Source organism: Tachysurus fulvidraco, chromosome 13 (assembly GCF_022655615.1).
Source record: "Tachysurus fulvidraco isolate hzauxx_2018 chromosome 13, HZAU_PFXX_2.0, whole genome shotgun sequence".
NCBI lineage: Eukaryota > Metazoa > Chordata > Actinopteri > Siluriformes > Bagridae > Tachysurus > Tachysurus fulvidraco.
The window spans coordinates 4,526,023-4,548,363 of NC_062530.1; the positions used below are offsets into that span (position 1 = coordinate 4,526,023).

The following is a 22,341-nucleotide window of genomic DNA, read 5'->3' on the forward strand; positions in this document are numbered from 1 at the left end:
GTGTAAATACTGTGTGTTTAACAATATTGCGTGCAGTAATACTATAATGAACACGTTTCATAGCAGCAGGTCCCTGAGATAATGTATAGTATTGTGCAAAACAGCAAACAACTGAAATATTGTACAATATGGGCAAAACGACTGAAATGTGTGCAAAAAGCAAAAAAGTGTGTAAAACAACATGTAAACAGTTTGATGTATGTAAACAGCATGTAAACATGTTGATGTATGTAAACAGCATGTAAACATGTTGATGTATGTATATTGGAAGTGTATTTGGTGTAGGCCTGTGCAGTCCATACAGATGATGTGTGTGTATGTTGTGCTCAGTACAGTTCAGTTTCAGTTATTGAGGAGTCTGATGGCTTGTGGGAAGAAACTGTTACACAGTCTGGTCGTGAGGGCCCGAATGCTTCGGTACCTTTTTCCAGACGGCAGGAGGGTGAAGAGTGTGTGAGGGGTGTGTGGGGTCATCCACAATGCTGTTAGCTTTGCGGATGCAGCATGTGGTGTACATGTCCATGATAGAGGGAAGAGAGACTTTATTACTGTAAATATTACTGTTTCTTTTTATTTCTGTGGTTGTCTATGGCATCAGATGAGTTTGCCCAAGAAATATTAATTATAGTGAGAAATATTTACGAAACGTTAAACAAATTGATGCTATAATGCTTGATTAATGTCTTGTTCAACTTCTTGTTTTTAAAAAAATAATAATAAAACAGAATACAGAAATACACTTTCACTTTTCAGGTTTATTTTCTATTAAACTGTACTGCAGAAACTCAATAAAATATTAGGAATAGTGTACAGCTTTACAAGGCAGCTTTACAGGTATAGAACAATTCTGCATAAAAATAAATAAAGTTATAAACGTTAATGTAGGTTTAGCCTTATTGAGCAAGTCAGAGGGGACATCGGGGAGGAAAAACTCCCTGAGACAATATGAGGAAGAAACCATGAAAAGAACCGGACTCATCCTCATCTGGATAGCACCAAAGTGTGTGATTATAAATCTTTTCATTTCTACTGTATAACTCAACACTATATGGTCACATTCAGTCCTAAAAAAACTTAAATCTTTAGGTTTCTTCTGAGGAATTCCTTTAACTTATGGTGTTAATGTTCCATGTTAAGGTTGTACCACAAACACTAACAACACCAACAAAAACTTTAAAGCTTCTGGTCAAAGGTTTATGGTGCTAGTTTACTAATTGCAGGTAATTAATCTTTGTAAAAAAATGATTACTCAAAACCTTCAGTTGAGATAAATGTTTATTAATAGAACTGATTTTTTTACATGAAAGAAAGAACAAAGAAAAAAGAAAAAACAGAAAAAGCACCGTTCCAGACATTAGGTCTGCAGTTCTGGTTCTTCTGAACGAATACGTGTCTTGAAATCAAAAATAATAATGAAGCACGCAAGCATCAGCACTCCAACTGAGAAGATCAGCCTGAGAAGATTTCTCTCCCACACCAGGCCTGTAAGACAGAATGATCACAATCCAACTTCGTTCTGAATTCATTTACAAGAACAGGTTTTGTAATAAGTCTCTCACCATAGATATGAACCTGGATTATATTGTGTCGTATTGCACAAGTCTTGATTGTGTTTTTGTAATGAGTACACACAGCTATAAATCCCTGAGTCTTCTTCTGAGACTTTATTCAAAATAAAGATGTGTTCATTTTTATCTCTCAGTAGCTTCATTCTCAGACCATCACCATTTTTACACAGATACATGTGGATTTGTTTGAACTCTGCTTTTAAACCGGGAATAGAACATTTTAGGTCGAGGTTTTGCCCAACTTTTCTTAGGATGATATTTGCTGGCATGATATGGGAAAAATCACCTCCTGATAAAACAAACAAAAAATAAACAATTTATTATTATTATTATTATTATTATTATTATTATTATTATTATTATTATTATTATTATTATTATTATTATTATTATTATTACTACTACTACTACTATAATAATTCAATGTTAAATCAATATTTTAAACACATTTAAGTTACATTTTTAATACATTTTTATCTTACATATGTATTTTATTTTATTTTTTATAAATTCTGAGGAATCACTTACCATGGACAAAGATGCTGTTTTCTCCTGTATTTCTCACCTCACTGACATTGTAGTTAGACACTGAATACACACAGCTGTAGTTCACAGAGTTTTCAGAGAATATAAGGTGAAATGTTGTGGAAATGTTCCTGTTGCTACAGTTCACCTGCTTCTTGCTGTTTCCGATCCCATTGACACAGAGATAAACGTAGACTTGAGCACAGTTTAGAATTTTTGTAAAGGTGCAGGTCAGTTTCATTGTTTCTCCTTTTGTTACTGAAGTTTCTGTACTTTCAATTCTCGCTGGTAATATTTTACCTAAATACCAAAGCATGTCGATTATTAAAGATGCACATAAATATGATCTAAGAGAATGTAAAGACAGAATCAGGAATGTGTCCTACCCCAAACCTCGAGTGAGACAGAGTTGTGTCCTGTTGCATTTGTCTTAAGGACATTAAGGTTCTCTTCAGAGTAAAGACATGTGTACAATCCAGAATGTTCTACAGTAAGATTTGTAAGGAGAAATGTTGTGTCGTCTATTTTTGTATCTTCAATAGCCTTCATCTTGACTCTCTCATTATTTTTAAAGAGGTACATGGAGATTATGCTTTCTGTTCTATTAACTGTTATATTAAAAGTTGAGCACTTAAAGATGATGTTTTCACTTTCCTTCACTTTGGTCACTCCACCATTGTAAATATACGCTGGATGTAAACGGCCCTGACGTTCTAGTTACGGAACAAAGATTTCTTAGTAATTTCACATTATAAGCTTAATTAATGTGATGATTAATAAAATAATTCTTCAACAAAGTAACAAACAAACTAATGATAAAATGAATGTTACCTTCCCGAATAGAGGTGGACAAACTGATAAAAACTGAAAACAAAACAAACAAACAATCAAACAAAAAAACACACAGAATGAATTTAGAATTAACTTCCAAATTGAAAATTGTAGTGAGTTCGATTAAAAGTAAAAGTTAAATATTCGTCTTCCTTTCATCTTATTCACAATCTGTGTTGTTAAAACGACAACAACATATATTTATACTTACACACTGCGATCAGAACAGGCTTCATTTTGAAATCCACACAGATATTTTTATGCTCACACATCAGAGGGTCTTTTACGTGCCAGACTGACGTTGGTCTGAACACTGCAAACTTCTACAGTACCTAAACCACTTCCACGCCTTCCAGTAGCCCCACAAACTCAGTTCTCTATTCAAGCTCTGTAGAACTCTTTACATAGTCAAGTCAAGTCAAACCAAGAAGCTTTTATTGTCATTTCAAACATACTGTATATTGCTGTTCCAGTACACAGTGATATGAGACTTTACTCCATGATTGTGGTGCTACATAAAACAAAGACAGGGCTAGGACTTGTAAGTAAGTCCTAGCCACAAAAAGTGCATCTGTGCAACCTGGTGCAAACAGTGCAGGACAAGACGAACAAGACAGACAAGACAGTGCAAGACAAAAGACAGTGCAGACAAAAAGTTACAAGGCAATACATAAAATACAAAAAAGACAATACACAAAAGACAATAAACAGAAACAGTGCCGACCGACCAGTGTAAATACTGTGTGTTTAACAATATTGCGTGCAGTAATACTATAATGAACACGTTTCATAGCAGCAGGTCCCTGAGATAATGTATAGTATTGTGCAAAACAGCAAACAACTGAAATATTGTACAATATGTGCAAAATGACTGAAATGTGTGCAAAAAGCAAAAAAGTGTGTAAAACAACATGTAAACAGTTTGATGTATGTAAACAGCATGTAAACATGTTGATGTATGTATAATGGAAGTGTATTTGGTGTAGGTCTGTGCAGTCCATACAGATGATGTGTGTGTATGTTGTGCTCAGTACAGTTCAGTTTCAGTTATTGAGGAGTCTGATGGCTTGTGGGAAGAAACTGTTACACAGTCTGGTCGTGAGGGCCCGAATGCTTCGGGACCTTTTTCCAGACGGCAGGAGGGTGAAGAGTGTGTGAGGGGTGTGTGGGGTCATCCACAATGCTGTTAGCTTTGCGGATGCAGCATGTGGTGTACATGTCCATGATAGAGGGAAGAGAGACTTTATTACTGTAAATATTACTGTTTCTTTTTATTTCTGTGGTTGTCTATGGCATCAGATGAGTTTGCCCAAGAAATATTAATTATAGTGAGAAATATTTACGAAACGTTAAACAAATTGATGCTATAATGCTTGATTAATGTCTTGTTCAACTTCTTGTTTTTAAAAAAATAATAATAAAACAGAATACAGAAATACACTTTCACTTTTCAGGTTCATTTTCTATTAAACTGTACTGCAGAAACTCAATAAAATATTAGGAATAGTGTACAGCTTTACAAGGCAGCTTTACAGGTATAGAACAATTCTGCATAAAAATAAATAAAGTTATAAACGTTAATGTAGGTTTAGCCTTATTGAGCAAGTCAGAGGGGACATCGGGGAGGAAAAACTCCCTGAGACAATATGAGGAAGAAACCATGAAAAGAACCGGACTCATCCTCATCTGGATAGCACCAAAGTGTGTGATTATAAATCTTTTCATTTCTACTGTATAACTCAACACTATGGTCACATTCAGTCCTAAAAAAACTTAAATCTTTAGGTTTCTTCTGAGGAATTCCTTTAACTTATGGTGTTAATGTTCCATGTTAAGGTTGTACCACAAACACTAACAACACCAACAAAAACTTTAAAGCTTCTGGTCAAAGGTTTATGGTGCTAGTTTACTAATTGCAGGTAATTAATCTTTGTAAAAAAAATTATTACTCAAAAACTTCAGTTGAGATAAGTGTTTATTAATAGAACTGATTTTTTTTACATGAAAGAAAGAACAAAGAAAAAAGAAAAAACAGAAAAAGCACCGTTCCAGACATTAGGTCTGCAGTTCTGGTTCTTCTGAACGAATACGTGTCTTGAAATCAAAAATAATAATGAAGCACGCAAGCATCAGCACTCCAACTGAGAAGATCAGCCTGAGAAGATTTCTCTTCAACACCATGATATGGGAGAATTCACCCCCTGATAAAACAAACAATATATATATATATATATAAAATTAAATATTAAATCAATATTTAAATACATAAATTGGTTAATGTTTTTTATTTAATTTTGATCTTACATATGTATTTTTTTTATTTTATTTTATTTTTTATAAATTCTGAGGAATCACTTACCATGGACGAAGATGGTGTTTTCTCCTGTATATCGCACCTCACTGACATTGTAGTTAGACACTGAATACACACAGCTGTAGTTCACAGAGTTTTCAGAGACTATCAGGTGAAATGTTGTGGAAACGGTCGTGTTGTTACAGTTCACCTGCTTCTCGCTGTTTCCGATCCCATTGACACAGAGATAAACGTAGACTTGAGCACAGTTTTGACTTTTTGTAAAGGTGCAGGTCAGTTTCAGAGTTTCTCCTTTTCTTACTGAAGTTTCTGTACTTTCAATCCTTGCTGGTAATATTTTACCTAAATACCAAAGCATGTCGATTATTAAAGATACACATACATATGAGAAAAATAAGAGAATGACAGAATCAGGAATGTGTCTTACCCCAAACCTCGAGTGAGATGGAGTTGTGTCCTGTTTGTTTTGTCTTAATGACACCGGGTTTCTCTTCAGAGTAAAAACATGTGTACAATCCAGAATGTTCTATAGTAAGACTGGTAAGGGGAAATGTTGTATTGTCTCTTCTTCTAGCTTCAACAGCTTTTTTCTGGACTCTCTCACCATTTTTGAAGAGATACATTTCTATTAAATTGGTGCTTTCTGTTATATTATCAGCTGAACACATAAAAGTGATGTTCTCGCCTTCGTTCACTTTGGTCAATCCACCATTGTAAATAAATGCTGGATGTAAACGACCCAGACTTTCTAGTTATGGAAAACAAAGATCAGGATTAACTTTGATTAACCTGTATTTGAAAAACTACAAGATATCGGAGTGTCCATGTAGGACTAATTCAAATAAGAGCAGCAGCAAGCAATTTATCAGAGGACAGTAAATGTAACCAAGATTACAAACACGAGGATTAGTGGAAACTGCAAACTGAACAAAAGCAAACTTTGCATCATAAACTTGTGCATAATCAGCATTGTATTCAAATGCAATATATAAAACTTAATCTTAGAAAACTGCATTACCTTCCTGAAGAGATGCAGGCAACAAAAAAAGGACTTAAAAAATAAAACAACATTCAAAAGCTTGGTTAGAAGATTTATACAGGAAATAATATTATTCTCCTCACTCCCAAGCTCTTCCATAGAGATTATTCATACTTACATATGATGATCGTCATTTTGATTTGATTTTGCCAGGAATGATGTAGTTCAGTACACTGCACAAGGCTCGTCTCTCTAAGACTCTCTATCCAACATCCTGTCACTACGCTCAGATACTTGTCAGGTTCTTTAAGCTGACAGGAAATTTCCAGTGGTCTAGTGGTCTTTTTGTTAGTTTGTTCAATATAAAAACTAAAAAAATACATTTTAAACAACTAAGTAACAAGTTACTCAAATACAGTAGACATATACAGTTTAAGAATTGAATAATAAATATGTTAACATTTTAAAGTTTTTTCACTCTTTAAGTTTAACTCCACCTACTTTTAGCTAATTTGCATGATATTCAAAACCTATTTTGCTAACATGTTAGGATTTTTCAAAACATATTGATATTTATTGACAATATGTCTACCACATGTTAATGAATTCTTTGAACCGAATTTATTCAAAAAGTTTGTTTATGGTCATACATAGTTGGCATGGCTAAATTCACTGTTTTTCAGGACTTGAGCTGAATTTTGGTGCACTGTTTTTATGCAAGTTACTAGATTGTCTAAAGGTAGAATTTTAATGATGACCTGATGAATTACAAAAAGATTGTTAACCAGATTTATTAGTATTTTTGCCACTAAACTAGTCCCTACCAGGGAGCCACTAATAAGAGATGACAGCTTTAAATATCCCTTTTGGGAACTATTTATTTATTTATTTATTTATTTATTTATTTATTTATTTATTTATTTATTTATTTATCAAATAAAATAAGCATTATTGTATAGAATATATTGCGTGAGTGAATGAGAGTGTGCGTGTGCCCTGTGATGGGTTGGCACTCTGTCCAGGGTGTATCCTGCCTTGATGCCCGATGACGCCTGAGATAGGCACAGGCTCCCCGTGACCCGAGAAGTTAGAAAATGAGTGAGTGTGAGAGAGAGAGAGAGAGAGAGAGAGAGAGAGAGAGAGAGAGAGAGAGAGAGAGAGAGAGAGAGAGAGAGAGAGTATAGAATATACACTGAACAAAATCTTAACACTGGGGGAAACATTCCAAGTATTTGCATTTTGCGCCGGTGGATCATAACCAGGTTGTAAGAACTTTTTCAAAATTTCAAAAGAAAAAAGTAGCAAGAGACAAAAAAAAACATAGATTGGCAATTTATTGAAAACTGCATTTAAACTCAAACAGGCTGGTAATCAGCTGATCAAAAGTTTATCTATCAAAAAGGACCCGGTAGTGAGTAGCCCCACCATTCGTGTAGATACAACCATTTCAGCATGCTTGTTGCAACTGTTTCCAGGAAGCTGGTGGGAACATTGCTCCATATGGTGATGATGGCTTCACGAAGGGCATCCACAGTCTGGAACTGATGTCCATTTTTTGAAAACTACACCAGGTTACGTATGTAACCTGGTTCCCTGAGAAGGGAACGAGACGCTGTGTCAGGGCTGACGCTATGGGAATGCTTCTGTGAGGAAGTCTGTGTGCACACATGCACGAACAGACTGTATCAAACAAAAGTATCAAATTGCCAAATTAAAAGTATCAAATTGCCAAATTAAAAGTAACAAATTGCCAAATTAAAAGTAACAAATTAAAACCCCCAAAAGAGCATGTCATGCCAAATCGATCAAAAAAGAAACAAAAACTCTCGCGACATCCTTGCGAAAATAAAAACACCCACCTTGACCCGCGCACACACACCTTTGCCCCCGAAGAACCAAAAAAACCTCATATATCTTCTCAATATATACCCTGGCGCTCCTAGGAGCCCAGGTGCCATATCACCTTATTTACCAGCATTACCTCCTATGTTTTCTAAATACACTGACCCAATTTCCCCTTATTTCCCATTACCTTTCACCCATATGCCCATTTATGGATTTTCCTCCCCTTATTTTTCATGACCTTAGACTAAACACCTGGGCCTTCTTCAGTCTGCACAACATGTTTATGAGCACCAAGTGCCCATTTATGGATTTTCCTCCCTTTAGTTCTCAGGGCCTAGGTCTGTGGACCACTGTTTTTTTTTCATTCTACATAACATGTTATTGCTATGGACCAAGGTCGGAGAACCATGGTGTTCTTCATTTTCCATAACAATTTATGAGCTAAGGTCTGGGAACCATGGTCTTTTCCCTTCTACATAACAAGTTGTTATTACAAATGTGCTCAGACTGACTAGGCCTGACAGCCCCGAATCTGGTTGCAATAAACATCTTTGGCCTACAATATCACCTACATATGTCTTATGACAGCAATTGTAATATTTTGCAAGGCCTAATACTTTACTTTGGTTATAGTATTGTAAGGAATAATATTTTAATTATTTCTACTAAGATATTTTACAACAAGAACATCAATGGCCCTGCAGGATCTCGGACCCTGGAGTGGGGTCCATGTCTAGGTTATAGAACCCGATAAAGTTGTGCGTAGAGGACCAATCCGCTGCAGCACAAATATCTTCAAAGGAGACTCCCCTGGCTAAGGCACTGGATGAGGCGATACCCTAGTGGAGTGAGCACTGATGCCGAGAGGCAAGGCCACAGAGATGTCCCAGGAAGGAAGGTGTGGTCTACAAGAAGGCCTCAGCCGTTTGACACCACGCAGAAAGCAAGAGACCAGAGGGTGCCTACCCAAGGAGGCCCCGAGGACAGGTCCGTGGTTTGCAGTGATGGCAGCCACATACACCTTTAAAGTAGATGGGGATAGGCCCAGAGAAAAGCAAGACTGCATGAATTCCAGCACTGTACCGACCAGGCAGTGAACTGGATCCGGACATCGTTCATCACACCAGAGGCAAAAAAGCCTTCACTTCAGAGCATACAGCATCCTAGTGGAGGGAGCCCTAGCATTCAGTAGAGTCTCTGTCACCTCAGATGAGAGGCCTGCCTCTAAGAAGTGGTCCCCCTCAGGGGCCAGTCCCAGAGCTTCCACAACTCGGGGTGGGGGTGTAGGATTGCCTGAGAGAGGAGATACTTCCTGACGGCAACCTCCCATGGAGTGCCGTTCAGGAGTGAGTCTAGGAGAAGGTTGACTCGGCTAGAACATGCGGGAGGAGAGCTACTGGGGAAAAGGCATGCAGACAGAGCCTTGGCCATGTCCATACCAAGACATCCAGTCCCAAAGGGGCCTCAGCACCTCAGCTCCCTGGTAGCTGAAGCTGATGATTCATATAGGACACCACCGGAGTGCAGTCTGTCCGCACTAAGACATGGCAGCCCCTGAGGTGTGGGAGAAAGTGTTTCAATGTTTGAAATACAGCCCTCAACTCCAGGCAATTTATGTGCCAAGAAATAAGCGCCTTTAAAGCGTCCGTCGAAAGAGTCCCGTGATGGTGACATGACGCTGGAGTGGGACCTAAGGCCAGGAACTGGGGTCTTTTCCACAAAAGAAGGGTACGAAGCCCATGGCACTTAACCCTTATAAACCTGAGGGGATGTCTGTGAGGATGAAAGCCTGCACCTCTGAGCCAGAGCTGGAATGGCCTCATGTGAAGCAGACCCAAAGGGATAACACTGTCTGCTGCCGACATGAGGCCGAGCACACTCTGTGTCTCGGAGACAGAGAGCTTTACCCTGGCTGAGTAGATTTCACTGCTAACAAGATGGAAGCCACCTGAGTGGAGAAAGCACTTCTGGGTTCAAACTGAGGCCTAGAGACTTTGGCTAATTTGCACTGCTTATGAGGTGTATGGCTCGGAAAGTGACACGTCTCATTTGTAGGTGGCGGTAGTGCTCTATACATCTGTCCACAACATGCTTCGAAGAAGACGAAGAAGTGTTAGGTGTAGAAAAAAGGAAGAAGTGTTTAAACGTCAGAAGTGCTACTGCTCATTTGTACACTTTGACAGACTCAACTGACATGTTTGAGTTTTTAACCTTTATAAAAGTTATACATTTAAAAACACTTCTGGACATACAGTTTGATGCTGTTAATTAAAAAAAATAATACATGTAATTCCTGTAGTGATAAAAAAAAGGTATATATATACCTTTTTTATATATATGCCTTATATATATAGAGCTATATATATAAGGCATATATTGCAGGCAGTTAATGATCAGACCTGTAGATTGTTATAGGCTATTTTTTAATAATCTTTCCTATAATACTTACCACTTTCCTATAAACGCTTGTCTTGTGTTTTTGTTGTTATTTTTCTTGTACACAATTTGAAAATAAATGTCTTTTTTTTTATACATTATTTACCTTTTACCAGCGGACAGTTAAAGGTTATTTAAGGCAGCTGAAATACCACACAGGTATCGTGATGGTTATTTTCACCAGAGTTCATGTTGATCTTTCAAAAAAAAAAGAGAACTGCAAAAACAAAATGGGTAATGGTGAACTTAAAAAAACTAATTAAATTAATGACTAATAAAACAAGTACTGGCAACCTTAAAAGAAATTCTCAAAACACATTGGTCACAATTTCACAGGATGAATTTCACATTAGTGTATATTAACATACAGTACACTGTTTGTCAGTGAAGTCTCCACACTGTAACACCCAACTCTTCTTATTGGATGATGACAGGATGGCACGCTAAACGTTAAACTAACCAGGGCTTCGAATGAGTTTTAAAGTGTAGAGGATATAAATTACATAATAACATGCATGGTTGGTTTTATGATTTGTATTTTTAAAAGATTGATAATGTTTTAGGACAGGTTCAGTTTTACAAGTTAGAAGTGTAACACTATATTTTACTGAAAATAGTTCACCCTATCTCCAAAAAATGGAAACAAAAATGTAGCCTAATTAAAACCACTGTGACTTTGACCAGGTAGATACTTTGAGATGCATTTTGAACGTATTGGCATGCTATCACCTCATGAACTTTGTTTCACCAACCCAAACATTTCTTCCTTGATGTCTCTGTATTCACCTTTGTCATTGTTTTTGAGACCACAGTTAGCATAAGACATAACTCGTAGGCCTGCAGAAGTAAGCAGTCGATTTAGCTGAAGCTTTCATGAGGTAAAGGTCATGGTGTTTTCTTACACAAAATAGCTCTTTCTCACATTTCCTCTTTTGTCTATCTCAGTAAAGACACTTTGGAAAACTCAATGAATCTTGTGTCTCTGAGTCAAAAGTCTCTGCACTCTAAATATAGCTGGAGATATTCATCATAGATGCAAATTTCAAGCCTTTATAAATGATCTTAGTTCTTAAATTTCATATAGAAATATAAATAGACTTTTAGCACATTATATTTATTCCAATGCACAGATAGAAACAAACAGGGAAAAAACTAAAGTGATGGTACATACAGTGTGTTTGTACAAATATCCTCTTTCATTTATTAATCAACAATAACATTATATAACAACTTCCTCTGTTCTGTTTAAAATGTTTAACCAAAAGGAATATATTTTTTTATTTAATATTCACATAAAAGATTTTTAGTTCCAGCCCTGAAACTGTCACCTGTCTGTACATCAACAAAAACATACTAGATAATACATAAGAATAAGCCTTCTGGGTGTTGACCCCGCTCTAGACATGTTGAATCTTACGCATCGATTTCATGCTCTGTTTTGACGGAGCTGGTGAATTTTCTGGAAGCATGTGTTCTTGTCTTGCAGTCAAACACCACGACGAAACACGCGAACACGATCACTCCAACCGAGAACACTAATCGTACAAGATTTCTTTCCAACAGAGTATCTGCAAAAACAGAAACTGATCTCAGTCGAGTTTTATTCAGAATTAGTTTAGTTTTTCATTGGACTAAAGAAGTGATAGCCATCCTTACCATCTGTTTTAGCTTTATCTCTTGGATCTATAACAATAAATGGATGTGCACTTAATAAAATTACAGTATTACTTGTAATATAATAATCATCAAAACTAAAATATTAAAATAGTCCTTTGTACAGTCTCATGTACATACATGAAATTTCTGTACTAAAAAAAAACATGGGAATTAAACAAACACCTTTTGTTCATTATTTAATCTAATTGTTCAAATACTATTAATCATATTATTATTGCATTACAATTGCATTACTCTATTTAACTACAAATTCTGACTAAGTCAAACATTTCTTACCAGTGACTTGGACATGGATGGAGTTTTCTCCTGATCCTGTAACGTTCTTTGTATAATATCGTGTGAATGAGTAAACACAGCTGTAGTTCCCTGAGTCTTGTAATGAAATATCAATCAGAGTGAAGGTGTGCTCGTCTTTATTTTCAAGTAGTTCTAATATCTCTCCAACACCATTTTTACACAAATACATGTGAACTAATCGATCTGATCTCTGAATATGAGAAATGCTGCATTTTAACAATAAATGTTCACCAGCTTTTGCAGTGGAAGCTCCGAAAATTTCTGCCGGAAAAATTTCCAATGCCTCACCTATTAAAATAAAGCAAAATGCTATTTTATCAGTCAGGACCATTATTACTAAAAAGCGAGTTATTGTTAAATCCATGCCAATTTTTATTTTTTTTTTTGAAATTGAGATTACATTTTTTTTAATTCATGCAAACTTTGTAATTTTTGAGGAAAATAAAATAAAGTACCTTCTGATGGAGAGCTCAATAAGGTTAACATTAAAGTAATGTCTTGAAAGAAAGAAAGATAGACACAAAAGTCATTCAGTTAAAATGATTCAAACTGAATTCTCAATAAAACATGGCCTATTTTAAAAAAGTTACCATTTAATGTTTAACACTTAATTTCCCTCTATCAAAAATTGAGTAAATTAAAAAATACCTAAATGCAGTGTACTCACAGATATTAATGCACAACTTGTCCATCATTGCTCAAAAACCTCACAAAAATTTCACATTAATATGTACACTTGTTATATGAGTGTAGTCACTATGCTGTAACCAGCCCAACTCTTCTCATTGGACGTCAGCAAGATGACACGCATTGAACCGATCTTAGCCTTTTTTTATGTTGGCTTTGTAGAAGCCAACATTCTGTTTTCCTATTTAACCTTATTACAGTATTATTATTCTTAACCACTTTTTTATTAATTGCTACTCCTCCTAGAGCATTCAATCCACATACACCAAATTATGTTGTAGACCCTGGTCTGAATTTTGTTGCTCTTACTTTTCTAAGCGATCCGAGTTCCGGTACTTCCGACATGATTTGTAGTGTCTTATTCCTCGATTATGTCAGTGATTTACAAATAATTTCAATGATTAATTTATTGAGAGAACACATCACAAATTAGATTTAATGTTGTGGAAAGTACAAGATGCTGTTCAACCTTATAGCTGCCTTAACAGTCATTCCCTTACAAGTATCTCACTCTTTCTCTTTCTCTTCTAGCTGAACATTGTAAACGTTCTCCTTGCCATGAACATAAATGAAAAAAAAATGTCTTAAAATATATGAAACATCACTTCCGGGTTGCGGGCCATGTCAGCAGCAGCACACGACTCTTACCAGCGCTTTGTTTCTGCTTCTTAATCGACTACAATAAACCTTAGATTGTACCTACATTATTAATTGTACTATTAATTAAACAATATATCGATTACTTTACATATATATATATATATATATCTGCTTTACATTTAGATAGATCTTATCTTTTATAGATTTTTTTTAAGAATTTGATTTACTTTCTATTTTTTGTTTTATAAAATTTTATTATTTTATTTTTCCACACAAGTGCCTTTTTTACTAATCTACTCATAGCCAATTTATTATTTTTTTGGAGAAACACTTAATGAAAAAACCCACAAACCTATCTTTGCTAAAGTTTAAATAATGTTAATTAAAATAAACTACATAACTGTGATTACAATGAAAAAGCATTCAGGCATTTGATTTTTTTCTTTCTAGTTTCAAGAAGCCTTAACTTTCATCTGTTTATGAGCCATACTGTAGATACATGTCATGAGCTGGTCCCAGAAAGAGACTTGTGTTTCTCATATCAGAATCAGGTTTTACACACACATGAAATTTGGTACGGGCTGTTGGTGACTTTTAGAAGTACAGACATAAATAATGGCTTTTGTTAACAGAGACCTGTGTTGATTTTCTCACTGCTACGTTTGTGTGTTTTGTGAGTTTGTTCTCAGCAAAAGTTTACCAAAGCATGTGCTTTTTTCGACAGCATGTTCCTAAAATACCTACAGTGATGTTGCTACCTTTCAGTTATTGATGTCTTGGTTTATGAGTTTACGAGTACTGAGACAGTTGACTTCATTGAGGTTGTGCGTAATTTCCTGACACAAGAAAACTCACGTTTCAGCATCACAATTTCTTTATGTAATCTTCTCCTTATTCTGCATTGTGTCTGACATTAGTAAATACCATGTGCTGAAATGGCTGTATTCTTCATTTAAAATTAAATTTTTTTTAAAATTTTAATAAAACCATCTAAATATATTCACATTTTATTATATTCATTACAGTTAAAACATTACACTGAAGTACTGTGAATTTTTAGAAATAAACCTATTTTCCAAATTTGTTTATCCTCATACTTTTTACATTTATAGCCTCCATATCATAGAGGACATCTCAGAGGACATCTCAGAAGACATCCTAGAGGACATCTCAGAGGACAGCTACAGGCCAGACATCACTGCCTCTTTGGATAAAAGTGCACAGTATTTATAATTTCAGAGATGGATCAAGATAACCAAACTGTCCTAAATGGGCAGCTTGAAGTGTTTGTTTATTTATTTATTTATTTATTTATTTATTTATTTATTTATTTCCTACTACAGTACAGAGAGCATCCCGATGTGTTGCATTCTGCAGATAACGTGTTCACAGGGTTATCCAACCTAACACCGTTGCCTAGGAATTTATTAGCCTTGTTTGGTACTACAACATACTTTGGATACCTAAATAAGTTCTAGTGTCCCTATTGCCCATTGTCATTTAAGTGTAAATATAAATCTTAAAATTATGTTGTCATATATATATATATAATAACAACACAGAAATGGACACAAACATCAGCACGTTTCATTTATTTTGAACACCAACAATTTAACATTTACATTATTAAAAGTAAAAAAAAAAGCAGACTATATTGGACAAAAGAAACATTATAAAATTTGTTGGTTTCTTTGTATTAGAAATTACCAGCCTGAGGACGTTTTGCTAAGATCAGTATTTCCAAGCAGAGTAAACTTAACTACATTTGTACATTTAACTAGTTTGTAACAGGTTTGAGTATAGAATAGTCCTGAAGTTTCTGCAGTTTCCGGTGTAGCCATTGTTGTTATTGCTCTTCACACACCTAGAAAAGAGCAGCATACTGAATACAGAATGCACACAAGTGGACCTTTGATAGATCCTTATTGTTATCATGCTAGAAACTAACTATAGGAAGCTGTTAGGCCACCACGAGCCACCAGATGAGCTCAAATGCTCATTGGCATGGATTATAATGGGTCATTTAATTTTATTTTAACTCTAAGACACTAAAAAAAATCTAAAATTTCCCAGTGCCCTTCAATTGGGTTGAGTTTCAGTGAGTGTGAAGGTCATATCATATAACATCATTTTCATCCTCATCCTTTCTATCTTTCATCTTTCGGCCATTTCATGGAGCTACACCATGCCAGAACAATTAATAAATGCCCACACAAAACATAGAGCTTTTATTTCTCTTTGTCACCCATCTGTTTATAGCATTCAAATTGTTTTGTCAGCTGCATGTCGGGATGCATAATTGATGAATGATGAACAGAGATGAGATGGGTGTGATGTAGGGGCAAGGATGCACATTAGTCGGAGTCAGAGTCGGAGACTTGGATTTAAAGTCTATGTGTTTGGGGTCAACCGTCCAGTGTGATGGGGAGTGTGGAAAAGAGGTGAAGAGGCGAGTACAGGCAGGTTAGAGTCAGTGGAGAAAAGTGTCAGGAGTGTCGTGTGTCAGACGACTGTCAGCAAGAATCAAAGGAAAGGTGTAGAAGACGGTAGTGAGAGCAGCTCTGCTGTATGGGTTAGAGACTGTAGCAGTGAGGAAAAGACATGAAGCAGAGATGGAGGTAGCAGAGATGAGGATGAAAGTGGTCCAATATTTTTTTTTCCTAAATTGTTTGGGGGAAAATAATTAAAACTATATACAGCTATATACAAACAAAATCTTACCTGGTAAGTGTTCGCATATGAAGGACTATCTGTGTGGGACAAAAAAAAAACCTTTAAAAAAACCATTCATCTGTTCCATAACTTCACAGCAAAGGTCATATGAAGATGCAACAATTAAAGATCTGATTATTAAAGCTTACTGAAGAGAAGACTCACCACTGTTTGAGGAGGATTGATCCCATTCTGTACCAGAGCTGAAACAGATGTAAATAAATATACACTATAATGCTGTAGACATACTGTACACTCTTAAAAAAGGTGTAGATGCATCAGGAGATTTTCAGGATTGCTCCTAGGGAGTGATATTTAAAGTATTCGACATGCATTTTGTCATTGAAAGGCCTGTTACCAGCTGCATATTTTTACTCCAGATAAATAGTGGATGCCCGTCTCTGAACTCAACTGTTTTTGCTCTTCAAATGACTTTGATGAAAAAAGAAATTGACAGCAAGACTTAAATACGTAGCTATGTAAAACTTGATGACATAGTTTTGCAATCACAAAACGTTCAAATAGAAAACGTAGGGTGCTCAGATCTGTTCAAAGAACTAACTTTTCAAAGAACACCCCAAAAAAAAAATGATTCTCTGAATTTCATTCCTTGCTATTCTTAGCTAGCAAGCAGTAAACCAAAGCAGAGATCTGAAGTGACACACATGTATCTGCTGACCCTTGGGTGACTAAACATTTACAACTGATATCTAGCTTTATCTAGTTCCCTTGTTTCTAGAGTCATGACTGAGACCTGGAATGAATGAATAAATGAATAAATAAATAAATAAATAAATCAGTTTACCTGTTTTCAGTCTGCACTTCATCTGTTAGTAGTGAAGGAAATAAACGATCATTTCAAGACAGTATTACATACAGAGTATTAGTGAAGAAATTTTCAACTTCTGCATTTCATATTTCATATTTCACTTTGTAAATGAACTGATAAAAAAATTACCTTGGTTCATCTCTGCCTCTCTTGGGTCATAACTGTGTTCAACAGAAACATCAAATGTGAATATAGATATAAATAAATATCAAAATTCACAATAAATGTATTTTTTGAATTAAAGAGTATCAAACCTTTCACTGTGGCCTTTAAAGCAATCAACTGAAAAAAATATATTGCATAAGAAAAGTCAGTCATGTTTATTATATTATATTATATTATATTATATTATATTATATTATATTATATTATATTATATTATAGTATATTATAGTATATTATATTATAGTATATTATATTATTCATTCATTTTCTACCGCTTATCCGAACTACTAATCTCAGGCGTCATCGGGCATCAAGGCAGGATACACCCTGGAAGGAGTGCCAACCCATCACAGGGCACACACACACTCTCATTCACTCACACACTCACACAATATGGACAATTTTCCAGAGATGCCAATCAACTATCAATCTACCATGCACATCTTTGGACCAGGGGGAGGAAACCAGAGTACCTGGAGGAAACCCCGAGACGAGAATCGAACCCGCAACCCTAGAGTTGTGAGGCAAACGTGCTAACCACTAAGCCACCGTGCACCCATATTATATTATATTATATTATATGATATTATAAGATATATTGTTTTTAATCTTATACTGACCACAGCTTTTTGTCTTCAATGCTTTTAATACACAAAACTGTAACTGACCTTGATTTTGAAACTTTCTCAAAGAGACAAGTCCAAGACACAAAATAATCAGCAGCACAGACACGGCACCACCAGTAATTATTATCAGAGTTTCTTTAAATTGCTCTGGAAACAAAAAGTATTAATAACATCAATAAATTAATAACACATAAGATAGACTAATACTTCAGTTCGTTTATTTAGAATATAATGGCGTATTATTGGTGGATTGATTTTCTTGGATTAATTCAGTTTGTTTGGTGTCTGCATCTTACCAGTAACATGAAGGATGACTTCATTGACACCATGTACATTTTTAGGAAAAGGGAAAAGCTCTGACATCAGACAACAGATGTATGTTCCAGCATCTTGTATACTGACTTCTTTTAGAGTAAACCTTGCCTTGTTCTTTGTCATGTCCCAAATAGTCATCTGAATCACAGTGCTGTTCTTATACAGAACGGCGTAAACGTTGCCTTTCTGGATCCTATCAGGTAAGTTTAAAGAAGTACACTGGAATTCAGCATCATATCCTGTTATTACGTTCGTCTGAGACAAGGCTATCTCTGCCGGGACGAAGGAATCTGAACAGAATACAGTTATATATTAAAGAAAATGGAAATGAATTGTAGGCATTATTAGCAGGATTTAATCGTAAACTATCATATGATAAAAAAAACAAAAAAAAAAACAGAACATGAAGCAATTTTTAAAATCTTACCATTTGTAGTAATGAGGATAAAATTTATGCCATTCTGTATCACTTGATCCAAGTTATACTTATGCACTGAAAAGACACAACTATAATTTCCTGTGTTGTCCTTTCTATTGACGTCTATATAAAACGTAACATCTTGACAACCCGATTTCATGTCTGTTGCAATACCATTCCTACAGAGGTAAATATAGAACTGGTTGTTCAGTGGTGTGTTCTTCAGCCCAAATATGCTGCATGTGAACTTCAGTTTGTCTTCGTGTTTATCTGAATAAATCTTTGCAGGATAGATTTCTCGACCTTTAAAAGAACGACATAGATTTGTAACCTGAAATGAATACACTGACTGTATACACGTGCTTAACTGTAACTGTAATGCTGAAGTACTTTATTAATCTTTAAATAAATCAATACCTTGATTTTGAGAAAACCAAATCACCAAGATCACTGTTAAATAGAATAAAAAAAAGCAGGTAATTTATTCATTCTTAAATTTATCAAAACAGTACTAAAGAAATATCTGCGTTACTTACTTAGCATAATGACGAATTGAGGCATTGTAGCGAAGGATGCGTTCAGTTTGTGTGTGTTCAAGGGGGTGATATTGCAAAAGGTAATTCTGCTCTGCAAGCAATGTTACCCTTAGGTCACTGAAATAACTGAGACACGAGCAGGAAATGTTAAACGGTTCAGTATAATTCAGTACAAGCGAATGTGTTTATAATGTAAGAGTTTTTCCATTTATGTATTTTTTTCTTACTGAGACATTTGTGCTAACTTTGTTCTACTCTTCATCGAACAAACTCAAGGTTCTCATCAGACATGTGGACTGAATAAATACATTTTAGAGAAAATTTAAAGTTTTCTATTCAGACTTTATTTTATAATTTTCCTCATTTTGTATTTGGTAAAGAATATGGCCTAATTGTGTGTATTCTGTTTGTCAGTTCTTTGTCTTTCGGGCAGAGCATGGAATGCTGAAATTATTGCGCTATCTGTGAACGGCCTAAATATTAATGCACCTGTTTGTCTCTGTACTGTAGGTCTATAATGCTATAATGACTACAACGAATAGACTCTATTTCTTCTTACAACAGTATAAATAGGTTGTGTGTGTGTGTGTGTGTGTGTGTGTGTGTGTGTGTGTGTGTGTGTGTGTGTGTGTGTGTGTGTGTGTTTGTCAGAAAAAGAGTGAGTTTACTTTTTGCCTGATGTAAAGCATGCTCACTTTTATTCTGACTCAGCGTGGTATACCACAAAGACTTATGTTAGATCCTGATCGTTTGCTCGATTCAAAATGAAAAAAGTATCTGCTGCCTAACTTGCGTACATTGTTTCCATGCGATTGAACTGAGTAACGATAACACAACATTTGAACATATATTTTCAAAGTCTTGAATAAATTGATCCTTGAGCTGAAAATCAAACCCACTAAGCTTGTGTTTCACAACAGACTCGTAACCACTGTACCTTCTACCACATTACTTCTACTTTTACTTACAAGACACGCTTTAATCATCTAAATGCGATCCTATAGCTGTACTGCTGTTCCCATCAGCACCAAAATGCTCGTAAGACTTCACAGTGTATATATATATATATATATATATATATATTTTGTGTAAATAAATATATTTATTTGTGTGTGTGTGTGTGTGTGTGTGTGTGTGTGTGTGTGTGTGTGTGTGTGTGTGTGTGTGTGTGTGTGTTGTGATGGACGTCGGGACATAATATTAATGACACCACTATAATGTCATACTGTCAGAGAATGTGTCAGAATGTGTCAGAGGTGTCTTCATGGAAAAATACAGACCCAAGTGCAGGGATAACATAAAAAAGGGGTTTAATGAGGGAAAACCACAAAACTACAAACACTAGTAACATGGAAACACAAAACATGGAAACAACAACAACAAAAAAAAACAAAGACAACAAACCAAAGACAACAAACAAGAGACTCAGCCAAAAGAAAGCACAATACAACAGGATTAAATAATGGAGGAAATAATAGAAACACAAAAAACAGAAAGAAGAGGTGTGGGAGGAAGGGCAGGGCTAACACACGTGAACACAAACAAAAACAAAGGCACATGTTACAATTGTTTATGTTCTGTAAAGCTGCTTTGAGACAATGTCTATTGTAAAAAGCGCAATACAAATAAACTTGAATTGAATTGAATGGTACAGGACACACAAAAACTGCCAGAATGTCCCCCTAGTGGCCATGCAGGGAATAATCCCAGTCATTCCTGACACACACCACTGTCATAATGATATTTAGCATGGGATAATGATTAAAAAAATAACATCTTTTAATAATAGTAACTGATTGTCGGTTCGTATACACACATTACATGCTACAAGCAAGGGTAAAGTAGTCTGTTATGATCCTTATAAGCTTTATGAATAAAGATTGGTTACATAACATTATGTAAGGAATAAGTACATAATAATAATAAGTAATTAGTATTTTTTTATTGGAACTTCATGAAGTGTTGTCTATATCTTATAGACACAGCATTCTACAAACAATTACAATTATTATTATTATTATTATTATTATTATTATTATTATTATTATTATTATTATTATTATTATTATTATTATTATTATTATTTATTTGTTTGTTTGTTTGTTTGTTTGTTTGTTTTACATTTACTTTTACATTTATGACAAATCATATCCAGAGCAACTTACATTTATCTCATTTATACAACTGAGCAATTGATGGTTAGTTAGCCTGGTGGTCCTGGGATTCAAACTTACTACTACAACATCCTTTATTTATTTATTAAGATTATTTAATAAAGAGAAATACTCCATATTGTTTATGTTTTCAGTTATATTTAATGTTATGGAAGATCCATGAAACGTGTCAGTTCCTGTTATCATCTTCTAATTTTTTCTTACTCTTGAAGTTTCTGGGGGGAAAAAAGACAAAACAACAACAACAACAACAACAACAACAACAACAACAACAAAAACACAGCTTGTCTCAGTACTAAGAAAAGTTTTCTTTATTGAAGATACTAAAAGTTGAATCGTATATTAGATTTAAGTGATAGTGATATATTGATAAGAAATTCTGAGAGATATTACAGGAAAAAGGAGATTTGATAGAAATAACTTGAGATTTTAAATAAGAAATATATAAAGTTTACAGATGACCCACAGCAGATGTGTTTATTCTTATACAGAATGGGACAGTGTAGATGCAGGTTTTCATTCTAACCAAGAAGAAACAACACCCGAGTCTAGTTAAAGCCAAGTTTATCTGATTAACCACTGGGAATGAGGTGTAGCTCCTGCTTGATCAGAGGAACCAGTACTCACACTGGCCCTATGAGGATAAAACTGAACACCCCTGACTTACATCATGGCCTAATGGTTAGAGAGTTTGACTCCTAACCCTAAGGTTGTGGGTTCGATTCTCTGGCCGGCAATACCACAACTGAGGTGCCCATGAGCAAGGCACCGAACCCCCCAACTGCTCCCTGGGCGCCCCCACTTCGG

At 35.3% G+C, this 22,341-nt stretch overlaps 3 protein-coding genes across 3 annotated transcripts; all 3 read right to left on the minus strand.

The window, feature by feature from the left end:
* Positions 1–1,319: 1,319 nt before the first annotated feature.
* Positions 1,320–3,413, minus strand: LOC125146224 (basement membrane-specific heparan sulfate proteoglycan core protein-like). The gene is made up of 5 exons (XM_047822606.1): positions 3,136–3,413; positions 2,925–2,957; positions 2,480–2,806; positions 2,097–2,393; positions 1,320–1,857 (listed from the first exon to the last, which is right to left on the minus strand). Exons 1-5 carry the CDS (start codon positions 3,194–3,196, stop codon positions 1,556–1,558), a joined length of 1,020 nt encoding a protein of 339 aa, XP_047678562.1. The 5' UTR covers positions 3,197–3,413; the 3' UTR covers positions 1,320–1,555.
* Positions 3,414–4,881: 1,468 nt separating this feature from the next.
* LOC113650780 lies at positions 4,882–6,565 on the minus strand. Its single transcript, XM_027159291.2, has 5 exons — positions 6,396–6,565; positions 6,257–6,289; positions 5,666–5,986; positions 5,284–5,580; positions 4,882–5,125 (listed from the first exon to the last, which is right to left on the minus strand). Exons 1-5 carry the CDS (start codon positions 6,409–6,411, stop codon positions 4,980–4,982), a joined length of 813 nt encoding a protein of 270 aa, XP_027015092.2. The 5' UTR covers positions 6,412–6,565; the 3' UTR covers positions 4,882–4,979.
* An 8,780-nt stretch (positions 6,566–15,345) lies between these two features.
* Positions 15,346–19,507, minus strand: LOC113650825. The gene is made up of 11 exons (XM_027159385.2): positions 19,361–19,507; positions 19,242–19,274; positions 18,834–19,127; positions 18,388–18,696; positions 18,134–18,238; positions 17,555–17,582; positions 17,430–17,461; positions 17,277–17,298; positions 16,637–16,674; positions 16,481–16,509; positions 15,346–15,623 (listed from the first exon to the last, which is right to left on the minus strand). Exons 1-11 carry the CDS (start codon positions 19,383–19,385, stop codon positions 15,606–15,608), a joined length of 933 nt encoding a protein of 310 aa, XP_027015186.2. The 5' UTR covers positions 19,386–19,507; the 3' UTR covers positions 15,346–15,605.
* Positions 19,508–22,341: the final 2,834 nt, after the last annotated feature.

Excerpts from the sequence above, each read along its gene's own strand:
- LOC113650780 (XM_027159291.2), bottom strand. Across the intron at positions 5,987-6,256 it reads GCCTGCATCTCTTCAGGAAG|AAAGTCTGGGTCGTTTACAT; the intron begins GTAATGCAGTTT and ends TTCCATAACTAG. Across the intron at positions 5,126-5,283 it reads AAACACCATCTTCGTCCATG|GGGGTGAATTCTCCCATATC; the intron begins GTAAGTGATTCC and ends TTGTTTTATCAG.
- LOC113650825 (XM_027159385.2), bottom strand. The coding sequence starts at position 19,385 with ATGCCTCAATTCGTCATTATGCTAA. Across the intron at positions 19,128-19,241 it reads TTGGTTTTCTCAAAATCAAG|GTCGAGAAATCTATCCTGCA; the intron begins GTATTGATTTAT and ends GTTCTTTTAAAG. Across the intron at positions 17,462-17,554 it reads TTTAAAGGCCACAGTGAAAG|TTATGACCCAAGAGAGGCAG; the intron begins GTTTGATACTCT and ends TGTTGAACACAG.
- LOC125146224 (XM_047822606.1), bottom strand. The coding sequence starts at position 3,196 with ATGTGTGAGCATAAAAATATCTGTGTGGATTTCAAAATGAAGCCTGTT. Across the intron at positions 2,958-3,135 it reads GCCTGTTCTGATCGCAGTGT|TTTTTATCAGTTTGTCCACC; the intron begins GTAAGTATAAAT and ends TTTTGTTTTCAG. Across the intron at positions 2,807-2,924 it reads GTCCACCTCTATTCGGGAAG|AACGTCAGGGCCGTTTACAT; the intron begins GTAACATTCATT and ends TTCCGTAACTAG.